Source organism: Podarcis filfolensis, assembly GCF_964270895.1.
Source record: "Podarcis filfolensis genome assembly, chromosome: 2".
Lineage (NCBI taxonomy): Eukaryota > Metazoa > Chordata > Lepidosauria > Squamata > Lacertidae > Podarcis > Podarcis filfolensis.
This window is the reverse complement of record NC_139605.1, coordinates 17,274,528-17,293,159: the sequence shown is the minus strand read 5'-3', so window position 1 is coordinate 17,293,159 and position 18,632 is coordinate 17,274,528. Positions and strand designations below refer to the sequence as shown.

Here is an 18,632-nt window from a genome sequence, read left to right as displayed (position 1 = left end):
TTCTCATAACACTCTTGATATTTTGTTGGAAACCACCCAGATAGGTGGGGTACAGCGGCGTAGCGTGGGTTGTCAGCACCCGGGGCAAGGTAAGTAATTTGCGCCCCCTAACCCCTAACCTGCCGCCGCTGCCAGCTTCTTCTTGCTGCTGCCTGGGCTGGTCTGGTGTGGTTCTCTCCCGCGCTCAGCGCTGCGCTGGACGGCCGCTGCACTGTCCCTCCCCCAGATAGTCCCTCGCCCTCTCTCCGCACCGCACGCCTGGCACCCACCCCCTCCACAGTGGGCGGCGACCCAGCGGCTCGGATCGGATTCGCACAGCCAGCACTGCAGTGAGAGAGAGTGAGTGAGCCAGGTAGGGGCAGAGAGCTGCGAGTGCGAGCGCCCCCCCCCAGATGTTGCGCCCGGTGCGGCCGGCCCCCCCTGCACCCCCACGCTACGCCACTGGTAGGGTATAAGAATTATAATTATTATTATTATTATTACTATTACTATTATTCCTCCTCAAAATCAAAGTGGTGAAGAGCGGTTTTCCCTCATTGAAAGTTTTCTTCTTGGTTATCATGATTCGTATCAGCAGATTGTTACTGAAAGTGCAGAAGCAATGGGCTGCATCTATCGTCTTTTCAGCAGACACCCAGCCTTGGTCACACTTCATTGCGACCAAGGAAACAGAAGTCAAGGCAGGGTTCTGAAGATGGAAGTATTAGGCTACACAGCTAGATGTAGGCTCTGGTCAAAATGGCTCCCGCTGAGTTTAGTGGGAGAACGTAATCTGGATCTAATTTGATATACTCGGTTAGTCTGAAGTTCTACTAAAAGTAGAGCTATTGAAATTAATGGATCTGGTCTAGCCTTGTTAATCAGTTTCAGTGAGTCATAGAATCAGAGAATCGAAGAGTTGGAAGGGAACCTGAGCGTCATCTAGTCCAACCCCCTGCAATGCAGGAATCTCAACTAGATCATACATGACAGATGGCCATCCAACCTTTGCTTTAAAATCTCGCAAGGAAGGAGAGCCCACCAGCTCCCTAGGGAGTCTGTTGCACTGTCAACTGTCCACTGAATCTACTCTGAGTAAAAATTAGTTGAATACTACCTATATATTTAGCCCCATACCAAAAGTGAACACCTTCGTCTTACATGATACAATAGCAGTAATTTAACAAATGACGTGATACAATAGCAGGAGGTTTAACAAACTGAAGGACATCGTCCTCTTTCTATGCTCTTCCCGATGGAAACATGCAGATGGGGACAGATATACCCCTGCTTTAAGTCGTTTACATACTGTCTTCTCTTGTATATTATTTACTACAAAGCTTGATATCTAAGCTCTTTAGCCATGAAACATTGGATTACTGAAACAATATCTGAGCACTGAACCACTGCTCTGTCACAAGTGCACTAATTATTACTGCGTTTGCAATTGTTCAAGATAAAATCTAATTTGGGAAGAGAAGAAATGAGCACTGAACCACTGACGTGTGAACTCTTTATTTACTGTGTTTGCTATTGTTTAAGATAAAACCTATTTGTAATATATAGTTTGCAGAATATGGCAGTTTGATGTTTTCTACTTTGATAATGACAAGGTTCTTTGGCTCTTGTGTGCCTTGGAGAGCAATGGGCGGGGGTTGGCTGAGGCCAGCCACTTAACATCCCAATTGAGAGGTTTATTTGAAATATCTAAATTGTTGTAGAAATTAAGGTAGGAGTTACTAACAGGATGGATGAGAGAGGTGGGATATCTATTTGAATACCAAGTCAGCAATTTGCCCAGAGTTGCTTATTGTCTCACAGCTGTTGTTAAAATGAGAATGATTGTGCCCAGCTTCACTACTGAAAAGTAAATTATACCAGTCTTAAGCCTGAGCCATAAATGTAACACATATATTATAAACTAATAAATGAGTAAAAAGCACCTGACCTTTGAGGCAAAACTGAAAGCAGTCACCTAAAAAATTAAATTGTCCAGTAGCACCTTAGAAACCAACTTAAGTTTGTTCTGGCTATAAGCTTTCATGTGCATGCACGCTTCTTCAAAAGCTTATACCCAGAACATAACTTAGTTGGTCTCTAAGGTGCTACTAGACAATTCTTAAATTTTATTTCGACTGCGTCAGACCAACTGGCTACCTACCTGAATCTACAGTCAGCTAAAGATATATTTGACTGATAATATTCTACACACTGGCAGCTGAGTTGCTGCTATCTAATCTTAAATATATTTTTAAAATGGGCCTTTGTACCTTGCCATGAATCTTCCCACTCACCCTTCAAAACAATCTGAAAATGTCCCTTGTGTTTCAGTACCCTACACAAGTTTGGTAGCTTATATTCCCGCTGTGCAATTTTAGGAGATAATTCTGGAAGGAGCTGTAGTTTGATGGTGTTTTGTGAGCAAAAGGTTCAAAGGTAAATCATCCCCAACATGTCTCATTTAGACCAAGAAAGACTCCTGCCAGTCAATAGACAATACTTAGCTAGACAGCTAGATGGACCAACAGTCTGATTCCAGACAAAGCAGCTTCTTATGTTCCTAATACACAGCTGTAAGTTCCATTGTGCATAATGTGGCTTATTCCCTTAGAAGTGTGCTTAGACTTGCAGCCTTAGGCGCCTCTGCTCACTCTCTTTCACAGCCCCTACCTTTCTTTCTCCCCCCCTGGCACTTCCAGATGTTATGAAGTACCCTAACTTCCCAATGCTACATTCCAAATGAAGAAGGTAGTTTTTCTAGGCTCCTCTCTACCCCCAAGGCTGAAAATTATTTGCATAACTTTTTTTTTATAAAAACCACAATAATTTATTGTAGAATGATTTTCAACAAAAAATGTCCTTGAGGCAGCATCTGCAAGGTTTTAAATGAAAGCATTTAAACAAATCCAATTAAAATTCCATAAAACAAAAAAATAGTCATGATATCTACAGGAGCTGTTGACACTATGGCCATTTCAATGCAGAAACAAAGGAGACTTATTGTGCCGTGAGCTTTTATGGTCTAGTAAAGATTTTTGAATCCATGGATGCTTAAACCACGATAACCTTAGGGCTTGGTCATGTACACAGAATGCAAGATGGCAGGATCCCCAAGGCACCAGGTTGTTGGGAGCCATGGAGGAGCACAACATTTGGGGTGAAGTCAAACCACTGGAGAGTTACAGCGCCTGCTGCGGCTGTAGAGACTGATAAGGGAGAGGCCTGTTTTGTTGCAGCTGGGGCAAATGAAGGCTGCAGACAGATGCACCATGTGCTGCTGCAGATGCATCATGGCATTTCTTCTCTCTGTGCTCCTCCCAGTGGTCATTTCTCCTCTGATCACTGCTACGGGTACACAACCTGCCTGTCTCCAGGTGCTGTGGTCCTTCACAAGCGGTTCCCACAGGCCAGGGTTCCTGCCACAACTGCAGACATATCTGTAGCGCAGAGTTGGTCTGCCGATGGGCCTGGTGCCCGAAGCTAGCTCCTCGTGGAGCACATCCTTGGGGATCGTGCCATCTTCCATTCTGTGGACATGGCCGAGCCAGCATAGACGTTGGTCTATAATAATATAATATAAGCATCATTTTCAGAGTTGTAAATAGTATATTTATTCCCCGCCCATTTGGCTGGGTTTTCCCAGCCACTCTGGGCGGCTCCCACAAAGTATTAAAAATAATGCCTGGCAAAAGCGGGGAGCCAATGCCGAGCGACTTCTGCGACCGCACAAGCGCAAGCACACTTTACTGAGCAAAGGGCAAGCCTCTCTCAAACAACGCGAGCCTCCTTTCACTACGCGCGCGCCGGTGCCATCTGTTGGTTTTTTTTTGTTATGTTCCTCCTCCTGCCGCATACGGCGGAAATGACTCTGGGGCCCAGCTGGGGGACCGCTTAACGCGACGGACTCCTGAGCGGAAGTAGGAAGTGGCGGGGCCGGAAGTCGGCTGAGGGAGAGGCTGCTGCACCTGCAGGAGGAGGAGTAGGTGGAGGAAGGGAAAGAACGAAAGAGGGAGAGGAGCTGCGGCGCGTCCGAACAGCTGCCGGCAGGTTTCCCCCGAGGCTGCGAAAGCTCCGGGCGAGCTTTGTCTCCGGGCCCCTCCGAATCCCCGTCCCCCCTGCAACTGGCGCCACGGCGGACAGGGCCGCAGGCAGCCGCGCCATGGCGGAGTCCACGACCGCCGTGGGAGCTTCTTCGACGGTCACCGAGACGGAGGTGACGGAGCCGGTGAGGACGGGGAGCCGAGGGAGCGGCCGGGGCGAAGGGGGGTGGGGAGCGGGCGGGCCGGGCCGGGCCGGGGACTGCGTTCGGCGCCATGGCAACCGCGGTGATGGAGTTGGGGGGGGAGGAGGAGGAGCAGCGCCCCCGGTGTCTGGGTCCGGGTCCCCCTCGGTTGCCGTAGCAACCGCGAATGCCTCTGGAAGGGGGGTGAGGCAGACTCACGGAGGGAGTCAGGTGCATCTGTGGGCGTTCGTCATGGCCAGAGGTGGGATGCTCCTTTGAGCGTGCGAGGGTGGGGCATCCACAGGCTTTGCGATTTCCCTTTTATCGTTTTCTCTTGTGGGAAGCAGGACGCTGGACCTCTGGTCTGACCATGCAACAGGGCTCATATATATATATATATGGATCCGCACCCTGCGCTTATTTCTTCCTGCCTCAAGGAGCTCCCTGCACCCATTCTATCCTCACAGCCAGCCCTGTCAAGTCAAGTACGGCTGGGAGGCCATGAGCTTTGGTCAGAGTGGGGATTTGAGCCCACATGCTCCTAGTTTTAACGCTCATAAACTACTGCACCATGCCGACTCTCCTGTGCAAAAAGGATGGATGCCGCTGCTGCAGGCTTGTGTGAGTCAGCCAGCCTGCTTTTTGCAGAAGTGAAGCCTTTGGCAGCTGTCGTGATGGCCGTGTCTTCCGCTGTAATGCATTTGAATACCAGTTGCTGGGTGTCACAGTCAAGGTTTTGTGAGCTGGAGAGAGAGCCTGCACAACTTAACCCAGTATTGCACGGTTGTTTTTCATGATGGGCCACATAGAAAATAATCGATTGCCAAACCACTCAGGTCTCCGGGTCCGCCACCATTATCAGTTGTTTTCTCATTCCCATCAGCCTTGCTTGACCCATCTCCTGTGCGTTTGCAATGGCAGCAGCATCCAGTGCAGTTAATAAGCAAAGTGATTTAGGCTGCAAAGGCAACAGCAAATGGATAAGCGGAAGGCGCTTAAGTGGATAAGTGGGGACAGGCTGTAGCTCAGTGGTAGAGCATTTGCTTTGTATGCAGAAGGTCCCAGATTCAATCCCTGGCATGTCCAGATAGGACTGGAGTAATAACCCTGTCTGAGCTGGACTCGTAATGGTCTGACTCATGAAACAAGATGAATTTTAACAGGGAGAAATGTAAAGTATTGCACTTGGGCAAAAAAAATGAGAGGCACAAATACAAGATGGGTGACACCTGGCTTGAGAGCAGTACATGTGAAAAGGATCTAGGAGTCTTGGTTGACCACAAACTTGACATGAGCCAACAGTGTGACGCGGCAGCTAAAAAAGCCAATGCAATTCTGGGCTGCATCAATAGGAGTATAGCATCTAGATCAAGGGAAGTAATAGTGCCACTGTATTCTGCTCTGGTCAGACCTCACCTGGAGTACTGTGTCCAGTTCTGGGCACCACAGTTCAAGAAGGACACTGACAAACTGGAACGTGTCCAAAGGAGGGCAACCAAAATGGTCAAAGGCCTGGAAATGATGCCTTATGAGGAACGGCTAAGGGAGCTGGGCATGTTTAGCCTGGAGAAGAGGAGGTTAAGGGGTGATATGATAGCCATGTTCAAATATATAAAAGGATGTCACATAGAGGAGGGAGAAAGGTTGTTTTCTGCTGCTCCAGAGAAGCGGACACGGAGCAATGGTTCCAAACTACAAGAAAGAAGATTCCACCTAAACATTAGGAAGAACTTCCTGACAGTAAGAGCTGTTCGACAGTGGAATTTGCTGCCAAGGAGTGTGGTGGAGTCTCCTTCTTTGGAGGTCTTTAAGCAGAGGCTTGACAACCATATGTCAGGAGTGCTCTGATGGTGTTTCCTGCTTGGCCCTTATGGTCTCTTCCAACTCTATGATTCTATGATTCTATATGGCAGCTTCCTGTGTTCCAGCTACAGTAAGAAAGAATCAAAAGTGCTTTTATAGCTACTTGGTTGTAAGCACTGTGACAGCTTGGTTCAGAGGAAGGCAGCATGGATAGTTAGCAGTACTGAAAGACTGGGAGTTGGGAAAGCATGGTAGCATTCTTCCAAGTACCTGAAGGGCTGTCACACAGAAGATGTCAAAGGCTTGTTCTCTGATTCCCCAGACGGCAGAGCTAGATCTAATGGTTTTGTTACAGATTTTCATTAAACGTTAGGAGAAACAATAGGAGAGCAGTTCAGCAGTGGAGCCAATTGTCTATGTCGTGATGGGTGCTCTCTATCTCAGAAACTAAACAGCTCTGTATATTCTGTATTAAGCAAGGGGTTGGGCTGGACTGCCTGCAAGGTTTGCTCCAGCTTTGATTCTATGGAACAGTTTACAAGAGCTAAGTGGGCCGCAATGCAAAGCCCACTGAATCTGCTGGGTATCAGAGTCACTTTTCACAGATTTTGGAAAACAAACCAGCTGTAGAAGGGAAACTGGCAACCTAAGGAGTGGGAATGGAAAGCAAGGAAGGTTCAGAGGGATTAAATAAAACACATTTTAAATTTCAGCACAAAACAAGCAGGTTGATAAACAATTGCATGTTCCACTATGTGTAGATCCTGTGTGGCATTGTGGTCTTCCTTCCCATTGTTTCTAAAATATTCCCAGCTGTTGATGGAATATTTATTGCAAGCCCATAATTGCTTAGCTGGTGACCTCCTTCGTCCAGTCTTCTGCCATCTGCCTAGTTCAAGAAGTAGTAGCTCTCTCTCTCTTTTTCCTGACAAGCTCCATCCACTCTATACTATGGTGCCATCATGCCTCACAACAATGTGAGTGCAGCCACTACAATGTCTGTTTCAGCCTACTCTACCTACCTCTATCGGGAAATTTCACAGGCTTGTAAAAATGGAACAAAAATGCAGAACCAGTTTATGGGTTTGGTGCAAGTTCTTTTTCCTTCTCACCGGAGCAGAAGTGAGAGCTGCCCATAGGAATCAGTGAAGAAATCCAGGATTTTAGCTTACCTGTGATTGGACGTTTGTGTGTTTCTTTACTTCTTGCTGCCCCTCCAAAAGATGGCAGCAAAGACACAGTACAGTGGATTTGCTAATACTGTAAAAGTAATTGATTCATCCTTTATCACCCCTTAATAAAAGCACTAAACTTGATATATGCAGATGATATGCAGCATGAGACACAAATTAAGATAGGGAGCATTCCTAACATTTTCAAAATTCAGAATAATGGCTGATTTTGAAAGTAGTTGGGGATTATAAATGGGTTCTGCAGATCTGACTGGCATTTCCTTTACAGCAAAGTGTCAGTAGTTGCCCTTGCCTTTCACTGGTTTCATGGCAAATCTTACTACTGGTCTTCAGGGTGCTGCAAGACTATTGCTTTTGCTACAACGGACTGGCATGGCTGTGCTTTTGAAAATGGTTACATATAAATATACTGAAAAGTAATGTGTTGCTTTACAGTACTGTACTGCTGCATGTTAAATTGCTGGCTGGCTGGTGCTTTTTACGGTGGTGCAAAGAAAATGCAAATCTGATCCCTAGAACCTGAGATCATATTACTTACAGCTGCAGTTAAATCTTGGGTTTCTCAATTGATTTCTTTGGGCAGTCTCCCATTTCTGCCCCAGGGGATATTTAAAATGGATGGAAACAGTCTGCACAGGCAGAGAGGACGCCTCTGCAGGCCTTTTTCTTATTTCTGTGGGAAGGCCTGTGACATGAGGATATTGTCATATTGGTTTGATGAGAGGAGGAGGAGGAGCCGCTAAGACTTCAGAATCCTCTGCAATTGTACATGGATTTACTATTGGCAGAGGCAAAGAGTTCCTAGGCAGACATGCTGATGCGGAAAGTGTTCCTGGAGGACTCGAGTTTTTGACAGTCAAGTACTCGTGTATTGAATGGGGGAATTGGCATACCATTTTCTGTTACGCATGAGACAATCTTCTCCCTGTTTCTCACCATTACGTTCACAGGAGAATCGCAGCCTCACCATCAAACTGAGGAAACGGAAACCAGCCAAGAAAGTGGAATGGTCAAGTGACACGGTGGACAACGAGCACTTGGGACGCAGATCTTCCAAATGTGAGCCACGCTTCCACCTATCTCGGCTACGTTGAGAGACCGACTCCTCACTATACAGTGGTACCTCGAGTTACAAACGCCTCAGGTTACAAACGCTTCAGGTTACACACTCCGCTAACCTGGAAGAGTTACCTCGAGTTGAGAACTTTGCCCCAGGATGAGAACAGAAATCGTGGCAGTGGCAGCAAGAGGCCCCATTAGCGAAAGCACGCCTTTAGTTAAGAACAGTTTCAGGTTAAGAATGGACCTCTAGAACAAATTAAGTTCGTAACTAGAGGTACCACTGTATTATCATTGTATCCCCAGAGGGTCCGCCCCCCCATGAACCCATCTCCCTGGTTCTGTGGTGAGATCACGGAGTCTGCTAGCCAAGTTCCTGTCATGCTGCCTTTTGTTCCCAGCATTCACCAGCACTTGTCCCCCAGCTGCCATCTTTTCTTATGTCCTTGGGTGTGCACAGCAGCACAGTGTGGCACGTAAACTTAGTAGCCTGGAACAGCCGGGAAGCTGGGTGCCCAGTGCTCCCAATCCAATAGGCTCAGCAAGCCAGATGTCGTTTGTGGATCACCTGTTGAGGAGTCATAGCTTTAGGGATGTACAGTGGTACCTTGGGTTACATACGCTTCAAGTTACAGACTCTGCTAACCCAAAAATATTACCTCAGGTTAAGAACTTTGCTTCAGGATGAGAACAGAAATTGTGCTCTGGCGGCACGACGGCAGCTGGAGGCCCCATTAGCTAAAGTGGTGCTTCAGGTTAAGAACAGTTTCAGGTTAAGAACACACCTCCGGAATGAATTAAGTACTTAACCTGAGGTGCCACTGTATTTGGCTAGTTTAGCCACCATTTTATGATTGTTGTTCCATTTTTATTCTGTACTTTCCCAAAGCATCTGGGACAGTGTATATGGTTCCTCTCTTCTCCCCCCCTCCTTCTAAAACCTGGCCACACCCATTTAATTCTTTTATCCTTACAAACAACTTTGTGAGGTAGGTTAGGCTGAGAGACGGTAATTGGCCTGAGACAAAGATTCATGGCCAAGTTCTGATCTGAGCCCAGATTTCCTCGGTCCCAGTCCATCACTCTCAGCTTCGCTATTAGCTCTCAACTTTATAGCAAGAAATGCTTAGTAGAAATGCTTTGTATGGGGGGGGGGTATTTGTCTGCTGATGTTTGGGAGCAGTTTTGCACAGGGATGGTGGTTCTAGGCAAGATCTGAGGCTGGGGCAACTTTATTCCCTCCCTCACTTTATTCCAGCTCTCTTTCCACCCCATATCCACTGGCAGCTCTCCCTAATTTTAATCAAGGTGTATAAAGGTTTTCCTACTGGAAAAGGGAAGCAAAAGCTTTAAGAAGCAAAATATTCCATATCTCAATGCACTGACATGTATATGCATAGATGTTTGTATTTGCCGCCAAGTCTGCGAAGCCCTTTCTGCTAGATGCACCAGCTCTACTATAGCACCTGTCTACTCACGAGGGGTTGCTTTTGATTGGCAAGGCACCCTTCTGGCCCTGACACTACTGTCTGGGGGCTGCATGGACCATGAGAAGACCACAGTTTGTCATCCCTGGTCTGGTGTATTGGAATGGCAGTATCAGTTGTGACTTATGTGTGAGGAGGCCTGTAGACTAGTGCAGATGAGATTTAAAATCCCTGGTATGTTTACTTGCAGGTAAACTCCTGTGTGATTTTGTATCCTGGCCCAGCCACTATAATCTCATCCCACATTAGCCAGCATCCCCTGAAAATGGCTGATTGCCGTCTTCTAATAATATGCTTATTGAATATGACTCAGCAATAGGCACGTGGGTGGCCACTTTGAGAACAGGATGCCAGGCTACAGGGGCCTTTGTTCCATCGGAGCAGGGCTCCTCTTACCTTCCCATGACAGACATTGGAGACCAAAGGCTACTTATGCCATGCTGGACAGAGATGTTCCTGCTGTGGTTGGCAGCCAGTTGCCAGCAGGAATCCCAGAGGCTCAGCACTTCTACAGTGGTACCTCTGGGTACGTACTTAATTCATTCAGGAGGTCCGTTCATAACCTGAAGCTGTTCTTAACCTGAAGCACCACTTTAGCTAATGGGGCCTCCTGCTGCTGCCGGAGCACGATTTCTATTCTCATCCTGAAGCAAAGTTCTTAACCTGAGATACTATTTCTGGGTTAGCGAAGTCTGTAACCTGAAGCGTATGTAACCTGAAGCGTATGTAACCCAAGGTACTACTGTATCTAGATGCTTGAAGGGAGCACGTCAAGTGATAGCTGCAAAGGGATAAGGGGGAAGAATTGCTACCTTAGCAGTGCCTGGATTGATTGGAACAGAGCGTGGTGGCAGGAGGAGACCATGGAGAATAAAACTGCATCGCAGTACCTGCGAGATTTTCCAGGGCACAAGCTGTCTGCAGTCATTAGGTGCAAACATTATACACTCAAGAGTGCATGAAACGACAATATAATGAAGTGTTAGCGGGAAGGAACCAGCATATGGACTGAGAAGTGAGGGGTAATACAGACAGGTGGAGAAAAAGTGTGTTTGTGTGTGTATGGTACTGGGCATTTGTTCTTGATCTTGCCATTCTTATGCTTCAGTGTCAGCTGTGGGCCGAATCCAGTGCTCTCCTTTGCACGGGTGTAAGGGATGTGCCACTTTGATCCAGTTTCAGTCAACAGAATGGGGATGGAGACCATTTTTGCTGGTTCCTCCTCTTTCCTCATCCCCCCTCTAGTACTCCCCAAAATCTGCTCCAGATGGTTTGGGGATCCTTCAGCACAGCATGGGAGGTTGCTGAAGGCAGCAGAAGTGGGGATCACTAACAATGGCCTCCCTTTCCCATTCACCTGATGGGAGCCTCCGCTGGGTCAGAGAGTCTTCCGTCACTGCAAGGAATGTTGCTGGACACAGCTTAACAGATTTTATAAGGAAGAGGTGAAGGTGGAGGTAGAAAGCTTTCAGGCTGCTTGACTCAGCTATAGCCTTCCTTCCTGGGGGGATACCTCCGGCTGCAGTAGGCCTTATGCTAGGAGAGAATCCTTCCTTCCTCTGTCTTCACATGCGAGGAGTGGAGAAGCATGACAGGAGGTTTTCTCATCCTTTTGGCCTCTGCTTTCTCCACACCTGAGAGAGAGAGAGTTGAATTGCTCACTCTGACAACGCAGGTTCAACACCTGCAGCCGACATTGCACAGGAGATAAATCTTCTGAGGCTGTCTGAAAGAAGTCCATGTGTGTGAATTACTGGTAGATGAGAGGGTTTGCTCCTTTGCTCCCAAAGGATATTGATCATTGGCAGGCTGTTGTCTGATTCTCTCTCCCTTCTTCCTCTGCCCCTCTTTTCCTTCCCTCCTTGTGCCCTTCCCTTTACGCTCTTCTCTCTAATGCTCTACTACCCTGTAATTGCTGTTTCCTTCCTTCCATCATGATGCACCTCTTCTTTTTCCTCTCCTCCTACATATTCTTTTCCCTCCTGCTTAATGATTCTCCTCCATCCCATTTTTCCACCCTGTCTCTTCTTCAATCCCATCCTTCTTTCCACATCATGATCCTCCACACACTGGATGATGACCCATATTCTTAAACCTCCCTCCCTCCCTCCCTCCCTCCCTCTCCCATCTTCCTTACCTTGACATCTCTCACCATCTCCCTTCTGAACGCTCTCCGTCCCTCACTTGCCTGCTTTCCCTCCCCTCCCACCCGACGCAGGCTGCTGCATCTACGAGAAGCCACGGGCGTTTGGCGAGAGCTCCACAGAGAGCGAAGACGAGGACGACGAAGGTTGCGGCAACGCCCACTGCATCCGGGGCCACAAGAAAGGCCAGCACGGGAAGGGAAGGGGCAAAGCGGGAGACCCCAGCCCGTCGGAGAGCAGCCCCCAGAAGTCGGAGCCACCTGACCAGAACCACGCCGGGGCGATGCAGCACTGAACCCCTCCCTGCCACGGGGCGGGAGAGGGGAGCCCCAGCTTCCGCCCTAAACAGGGACTGACGCTGCCCCAACTCAGGGGCAAGGGGGAGGGAGGGGAGGGCCCACACAATCAGCTACCCGTCCGTCTTGTGCCGGCGCTGGTGCTGCCTCGGTCCCAGGGGAGGGGGAGGGAGGGGAGGGGAGGGCACCTGCATCCAGCTCCCCACCTGCCTTGTGCCAGAGCTGCTACTGTTGTCTATCTGTCCATCCGTGGCTGGTGAGTCCGTCTGGTGACACCCATCCTCACTCCACCCAATGTGGAATGTAGAGAGAGAGAGAGAGCGCCCGCTGGGTTTCTTGGCTGAATTTCTGCCCCCCATGCTTCTTCATTAAATATTTGCATCAGTGATAAACAAGATGGGAAACGGGTGCTGCTTCAGAAAAGGGCAGCGATGGAGCTGTGCCCGAGCTCCTGTCGGACATGCATGCCCTCTCGCTCCCTGTTCCCGGCTTTGAGTACCCCTCCGTTTTCTGCTTGTACACCTCCTCCCCTTGTCCTTCCCCAGCAATTTCCTTCCCTAATCAGCCCAGTTCTGACCCTCAATGATGTTCATTCTCTCTCACTCTCACCCTGCCCTCTCTGATCCCTGATTGCCCCCCCCCACTTCTCTTCTCCCCCCCGTACCCCACTCTTTGCCTCCCCACCGCTGCAGGGCCTCTGCTTCTGACACACAGCTGCCTCAAGGGTGCAGCTGTGGGGTTTCCCCACCGTCCTAAACTTTTCCAGGAGCCCTCGGTTCCTCCTCCGCACTGCTACAACAACTGTGATTGGTTGTCTTCAGTTGTGTCTTTCTAAGAGGGCACCCTTCCCTTCCACGGTTCCTTTTTTTTAAAAAAAATGAAACAAAACCCAACAATGCTTCTTTTTCATTATGTTATGGAAGGCTGTGATATATTTTCTTTTAAGTGGGGCTGGGGAGAAAAGGAAGGAAATCAGGGTGGGTGCACCTAACTCGTGAGGTGGTGGGTGGGGGTTTAGAAACTGGTGCTGGAGTTGGGGAAGAGGCGTTGTGGATGTGGAAGGCGGCTGAGAATTATGTGCTATGGTAGACTCTGGCATCTGCCCAGGGAGCAAGGTTGGTCCTCGTTTGGAGAAGGTCCACGATCGAATAAAACAGATCCTGATCAGCTTTCACGGTGAAGTGGAACGTCAGCAGAAGGTGGACTTCATGACCTTGTGCGAAGAATACCAGCCTTCTGTTGACTTTCCATCCTTTGGCTGCAGGATCATACTAAACGAACTCCCCCCTCCCCTCCTGAAATCTCACATGACCGCAAAGGGATCCTGGCATTGCCATGTGGGACAGGGGCACCTTCCCTTGCATGACTCACAGATCACTCTGTCACTCTCCCTGTCCGCGGTTTCAGGGAAAAAGTCCTGGGCTGAATTTTTCAGTTCTCTGTTTTGTACAGCCTCGCACCCTCTCTGGCCCCTGTGCGCCAGTGTCGGCTTGCTTCTAATGAAAAGTCACGCTACCCCAGAGAACCACATGGCAAAGCGTTTCCCACAAGGTTTCAAGCAAGTTAGGGGACCTCTGCCTGGTTTTGAGAACTCCTTATCAGCAGTGTTTCTCCAGCTTCCAATGGCTGAGGCATAGGCCTGTCTGAATTAAAACTTGGAGGCACACGTCACACTCTGATCTGAAAAGATTCTCTGTCAGGGAGTGAACGCAAGTGGTGCACGGTTGCTCTCAAAGCTTACCCCATCCATTTCTGCATCAGTCACTCTTTTGAGCAAGAACACATTGCAGAGCAGGAGATGGGAGATGCGATGGGCTGCCGCTGTCGCCACCTCCTCTCTCAGCAAGTGCTTTGGGTTCAGGGAAGCCTCTTGATGAATTTCTTTTGTGCAGCACGCTTTCATTCCCGTAGCACGGTGTTCAGATTGCCTGATGGGTAAAGTGGGCCTAACCACCTTCTTTTGTGATAGTCCTCCTTAGCAGGCAGAATTTGGCCCAAATCAAGGGAAAGTCGGGGGTGTGGGGCTTGAGGATTTCATAACTTGGGGTCCTACATTCCCCCAATAAGTTGAACACAGTTTTGGAGCAACTACGCTAGGGTAAGCCACAGATTTCTGTACACAAACAGGGTGAAGAACTTCATAGGCGAGTCATGACTGGTGTTATTATTGGCCTGTCTTGTTTGGACGAAGGAAATGTGACATGTTTAGCTGGTCCATCTTGGGCACTTCCTCTGTTGGCCTTGGAAGTGCCTATTGGCCACAAGGTGGGAGGCTGAGCAAGTGGGACCGCTGAGCTTGTAGCCGCACGTAGTTGCTCTACAAATAATAAGCATCCCCATTTACCAGCAAAAAAAGAAAAGGGGGGCCAAAATGCTCCTTAGCGAAGCTGCTTTCTCTCCTGCCTTGCCCTAGGAAGAAAATTAGATGCAACACCTTAGGAAGGTGCCTCTGGAGTTTAAAACAGAAATGCCTGCAGGTTTGGACAGAAATCTTTGCTTCCTTGGTCACTCCAGTAGCCCTAAGTCCTGTGCTGCTCAACCAGCTTATAAGATACGTACCCATCTCAAATGTATTGCAACCCCAAATGCCAAATTTTGTCAAGCTCATTACAAATGGCATACATTACCCAACTGTTGTGATTATTTGATACACCAATTAAATTCTGGTTCGTTTAAACACAGTTGCTGTTTAGCAGATGCACTGAGGGACTAGTCGAGACCTTGCTGCCTCCAGCATGCTGGGGGGGGGGGAGTTCCTAGCACGGTAACAAGCAATGGGCCATATGGACAACTGGCAGACAGAGAGGGTGAGAAGAGAGGAAACTGAATAATATCCTTCAGCCTCTAGCCACTTGTAATTCTTCTTACCACCCTCTCCAGCCTCAGCAGCCAATGTGTTCACTTTTAAAGCTTATTTCTGCAACACAGAGGACTAGGAACATGCTTTTATTTTATTTTTTAAAATTAAAACTAGATCTCACGTATCTGACAGGTGCCTTTTCATTTTGCAAGCTGCATTATATAAATTCACAGTGAAACGGGCAGCCTGTGTTATGGTTTGAAGGCATACGCTGTAACAGTTCTGGTGGTGTTGTTTTCTGCACGGAAAACCAAATTTATTTAATCTGAACCACTTGTATGGTTCACAGTGCTGGGAACTATATGTGTGCTCTCTTGAGTTCCACAGAGGAAATGAGCTCAAAGAATAAAACTTCAAATCACGAATGAGGCAATGCTGTTAAATGAACTGACCGCTAGAGGGCAGGTAAAGGTGTTTAAAGTACCTGCTTCTGTTTTATTAGGCCATGCTAATCCTTTAGCTTCCTTCAGTGGTGGTTTGTTAAAACAAGAACCTGAGAAGAACCATGCTGGATCAGGCCCAATGGTCTGTCAAGTCCAGCCTCCTTTACCCAAAGTGGCAGGGGAAGCCCACAAGCAAGATCTGAGCAAAAGGGAATTCTGCAGTTTCCATCTACATGCCTCCAAACATGGCTGGATAGTAGCCAACTTGTCACATGGGTCTAAAACACGCATCTCCTAAGGCGATGCAAGAGTACCTTCTGGGATATATACGAGACCTTCCTAGTCTTTCTTACTGCATTTGATTTAGGAGGGACAACAGTGCGCCCGCCCACAAACATAAAAGCTGTAGCTCCGTAAAAGAGCTCAGGTCTTGCATGAGGAAAGACCTAGGCTTGCGATTAAAAGATCTGAAGTGGCAGGGCTGGTAAAGATGCGATATGGACTTGCTCTTGCTCACCATAATAAAGCAGTTTGAGATCTTTACACCAAAGCAATTGCAGAAGGCTTTTGGGGAAAAGATCTTGAAGGACACCCTTTTATTCCCCGGTCTGGGGGTGGGTGGTTTATGAACAGATCTGTGCATATCCTGCACTTAGGCTGGGGGACCCTAGAAATTCTACACCAAGGTCAAATATGGCTGGTTCCCATATTTTGCATCATTTATTCTGCAGTTACCATTTTGCATAAACACTTGGCTAGTCATATTTCAAACAGCGCCTCTGGCTTCTGATAGGCACACCCAATTCCAAGTATGTCATAAGGGCTAGAAACATGGTTTAAAATTACGGTTGTTTCTAAGGAATGCCCTGCTTCCACGTCATATATTCCCCAGCAGCTGTACAAACCAGGAAAGGGAAGTTTCATTCAGAAGAAAGTGTGGTTATATCTGCTTTAAAAGTTGTTGTTTAGTCGTTTAGTCGTGTCCGACTCTTCGTGACCCCATGGACCAGAGCACGCCAGGCACTCCTGTCTTTCACTGCCTCCCGCAGTTTGGTCAGACTCATGTTTGTAGCTTCGAGAACACTGTCCAACCATCTTGTCCTCTGACGTCCCCTTCTCCTTGTGCCCTCCATCTTTCCCAACATCAGGGTCTTTTCCAGGGAGTCTTCTCATGAGGTGGCCAAAGTATTGGAGCCTCAGCTTCACGATCTGTCCTTCCAGTGAGCACTAGGGGCTGATTTCCTTAAGAATGGATAGGTTTGATCTTCTTGCAGTCCATGGGACTCTCAAGAGTCTCCTCCAGCACCATAAGTAGGCTGCGTTAAAACACATGCCCAGCATTCTTTCAGTATCTACATATGTGTGCTAGGCTGCTGGTAAAGAGAATAGGAGCAAGAACATTAAAAAGTGGGAGAGGCAGTAAAAAGGAGAGAAGCAAGCCTTCTGTCCCATCCATTTCCTTTCCTGATAGGCTTGTGTGCTGCAAAAAGCTTGGGTAAACAAGCTTGCCTGTCCGTTTTCCATTCATGCTGTCTGCCAGATCTCCCATTGTAGATGAGTTGCATTTTCTCATTCTCTCCCCTATCCCCAATTAACAGGCCCAATTAACGACATCATGGATGGGCAGAAAGTAGATTGGGATCCATCAGTAATCTCTGGTGATTTTCTACAGATCTGCAAGAGTTTCTGATTTCCAATTGTTTAGCAACAGTGAGAACAAAACTACTCTCTCCCCCCCCCCACACACCTGAATTGGGCTGCTCAAATGAAGAAAGTCAGCTGGGAGTGGACTTTATGGGGAAAGACTGTGAGCACAGTTCAATTCTGGCGCTGAGAATAAATTCCTAGGCTCAGGATGAGTTGCTGACAGGCACCCTCTGATTCTAACAGTATGCTCCTTCCAACTTGACTGCTTTAAATCTTACGGTCCTGAATTTGGGCTGGGCAACATCTGGTTTTCAACACTGTGATATATCACCAGCTAAACATCGTGATATACTGCTATATCATGATGTCTGAAATAAGGATGTAACTATGTAAAGGCATTGGCTGGCTTCAGGGATTTTCCTGCATGGTGATTTTTGCATAGTGCAAGCACACACACACAAGTGCTGGGCAAGATATCAATACATGGTCAGAAATAGGTTTGAAGTCCATATTGTGGTAACAGTTTCATAATATTCAACATGGCTATATATATGTGGAACGCCCTCACTTCAAATGTCAAGGAGTTAAAGAATCACACAACTTTTAGAAGACACCTGAAGGCAGCCCTGTAGCGGGAGGTTTTTAATGCTTGATACTTTTATCATGTTTTTAGGTATGCTGTAAGCCACCCAGAGTGGATGAGGAAACACTGCCAGATGGGTGGGGTATAAATAAAATTATTATTATTATTATTATTATTATTATTATTATTATTATTATAGAATCACAATGTGTGGGGGTACTAAGTAAAAAATGGTGATGTGGGAAAAACCGTGAAGCCAGTCGTCACTTCTCTCACAATTCCTTCTGTCTCGACCTCTATGTAGTTACATCCTTATTGCAGACATTGTGATATATTGGTATATCGTGATATTTAGCTGATGATATATCACAGTGTTGAAAGCCAGACATCTCTCAGCCCTAACACACATCATGATTCATAACATATTGCCAGGTCAAAAATTATGAAACCGATACCACAATTTACACTTCAGACCAGTTTTGGATGATGTATTGATATATCCCCCTGCCCTAGTCCTGATTTTAAAAAAACAAAGTAGATTCAACAAGCCTGAAATCGACTCACTCCTGAAGTGTGTGACCAAAAGGCCGAGAAATCTTTACCTGCCCTGCTAATGCAGGGTGTGTGTTACAGTTTTACCTGTCAAAATTATGCATGCAGTGCCATCATGAAAAGGCACCGGAGGCTTTGGGGCAGGATGGGGAAGAGGGAACCCTAGTTTTTAGAAATCATTCCTCAGTACACACAAATTATTCTTATGCACTCTGAAAACAAGCATCCGTTAAAAGGTATAACCTTGCTTGGCTCCAAACCTGGCTGTATCCCCAACAACACCTGTAGTTTTTCCTCCCCCTGCTGTGGACATGCCAAGGCAGGAGGCTGCGCTAATATAGGAAGAATCCAGGTGGGGTTTGTGAATGGGGCCCCCCAGCCTCTGGGACAAATCCAAGGCTGGGTTTTCAACAGTTCTGACAAG

The 18,632-nt window shown here is 47.5% G+C and overlaps 1 protein-coding gene and 1 long non-coding RNA gene across 2 annotated transcripts; one reads left to right on the top strand and one right to left on the bottom strand.

Moving 5' to 3' along the window:
* The first annotated feature begins 3,897 nt into the window (after positions 1 to 3,897).
* On the top strand, positions 3,898 to 15,167 carry PPP1R11 (protein phosphatase 1 regulatory inhibitor subunit 11). Its single transcript, XM_083602620.1, has 3 exons — positions 3,898 to 4,204; positions 8,148 to 8,256; positions 11,962 to 15,167. Exons 1-3 carry the CDS (start codon positions 4,139 to 4,141, stop codon positions 12,180 to 12,182), a joined length of 396 nt encoding a protein of 131 aa, XP_083458746.1. The 5' UTR covers positions 3,898 to 4,138; the 3' UTR covers positions 12,183 to 15,167.
* Positions 13,607 to 17,833, bottom strand: LOC310757520. Its single transcript, XR_014545291.1, has 2 exons — positions 16,783 to 17,833; positions 13,607 to 16,375 (listed from the first exon to the last, which is right to left on the bottom strand). It is a non-coding gene; the product is annotated as an uncharacterized lncRNA (long non-coding RNA).
* Between the last annotated feature and the right edge of the window lie 799 nt (positions 17,834 to 18,632).

Coding starts and splice junctions, on each gene's coding strand:
- PPP1R11 (XM_083602620.1), top strand. CDS start 4,139: ATGGCGGAGTCCACGACCGCCGTGGGAGCTTCTTCGACGGTCACCGAG. Junction 4,205..8,147: donor AGACGGAGGTGACGGAGCCG/GTGAGGACGGGG, acceptor TTACGTTCACAG/GAGAATCGCAGCCTCACCAT. Junction 8,257..11,961: donor GGGACGCAGATCTTCCAAAT/GTGAGCCACGCT, acceptor CACCCGACGCAG/GCTGCTGCATCTACGAGAAG.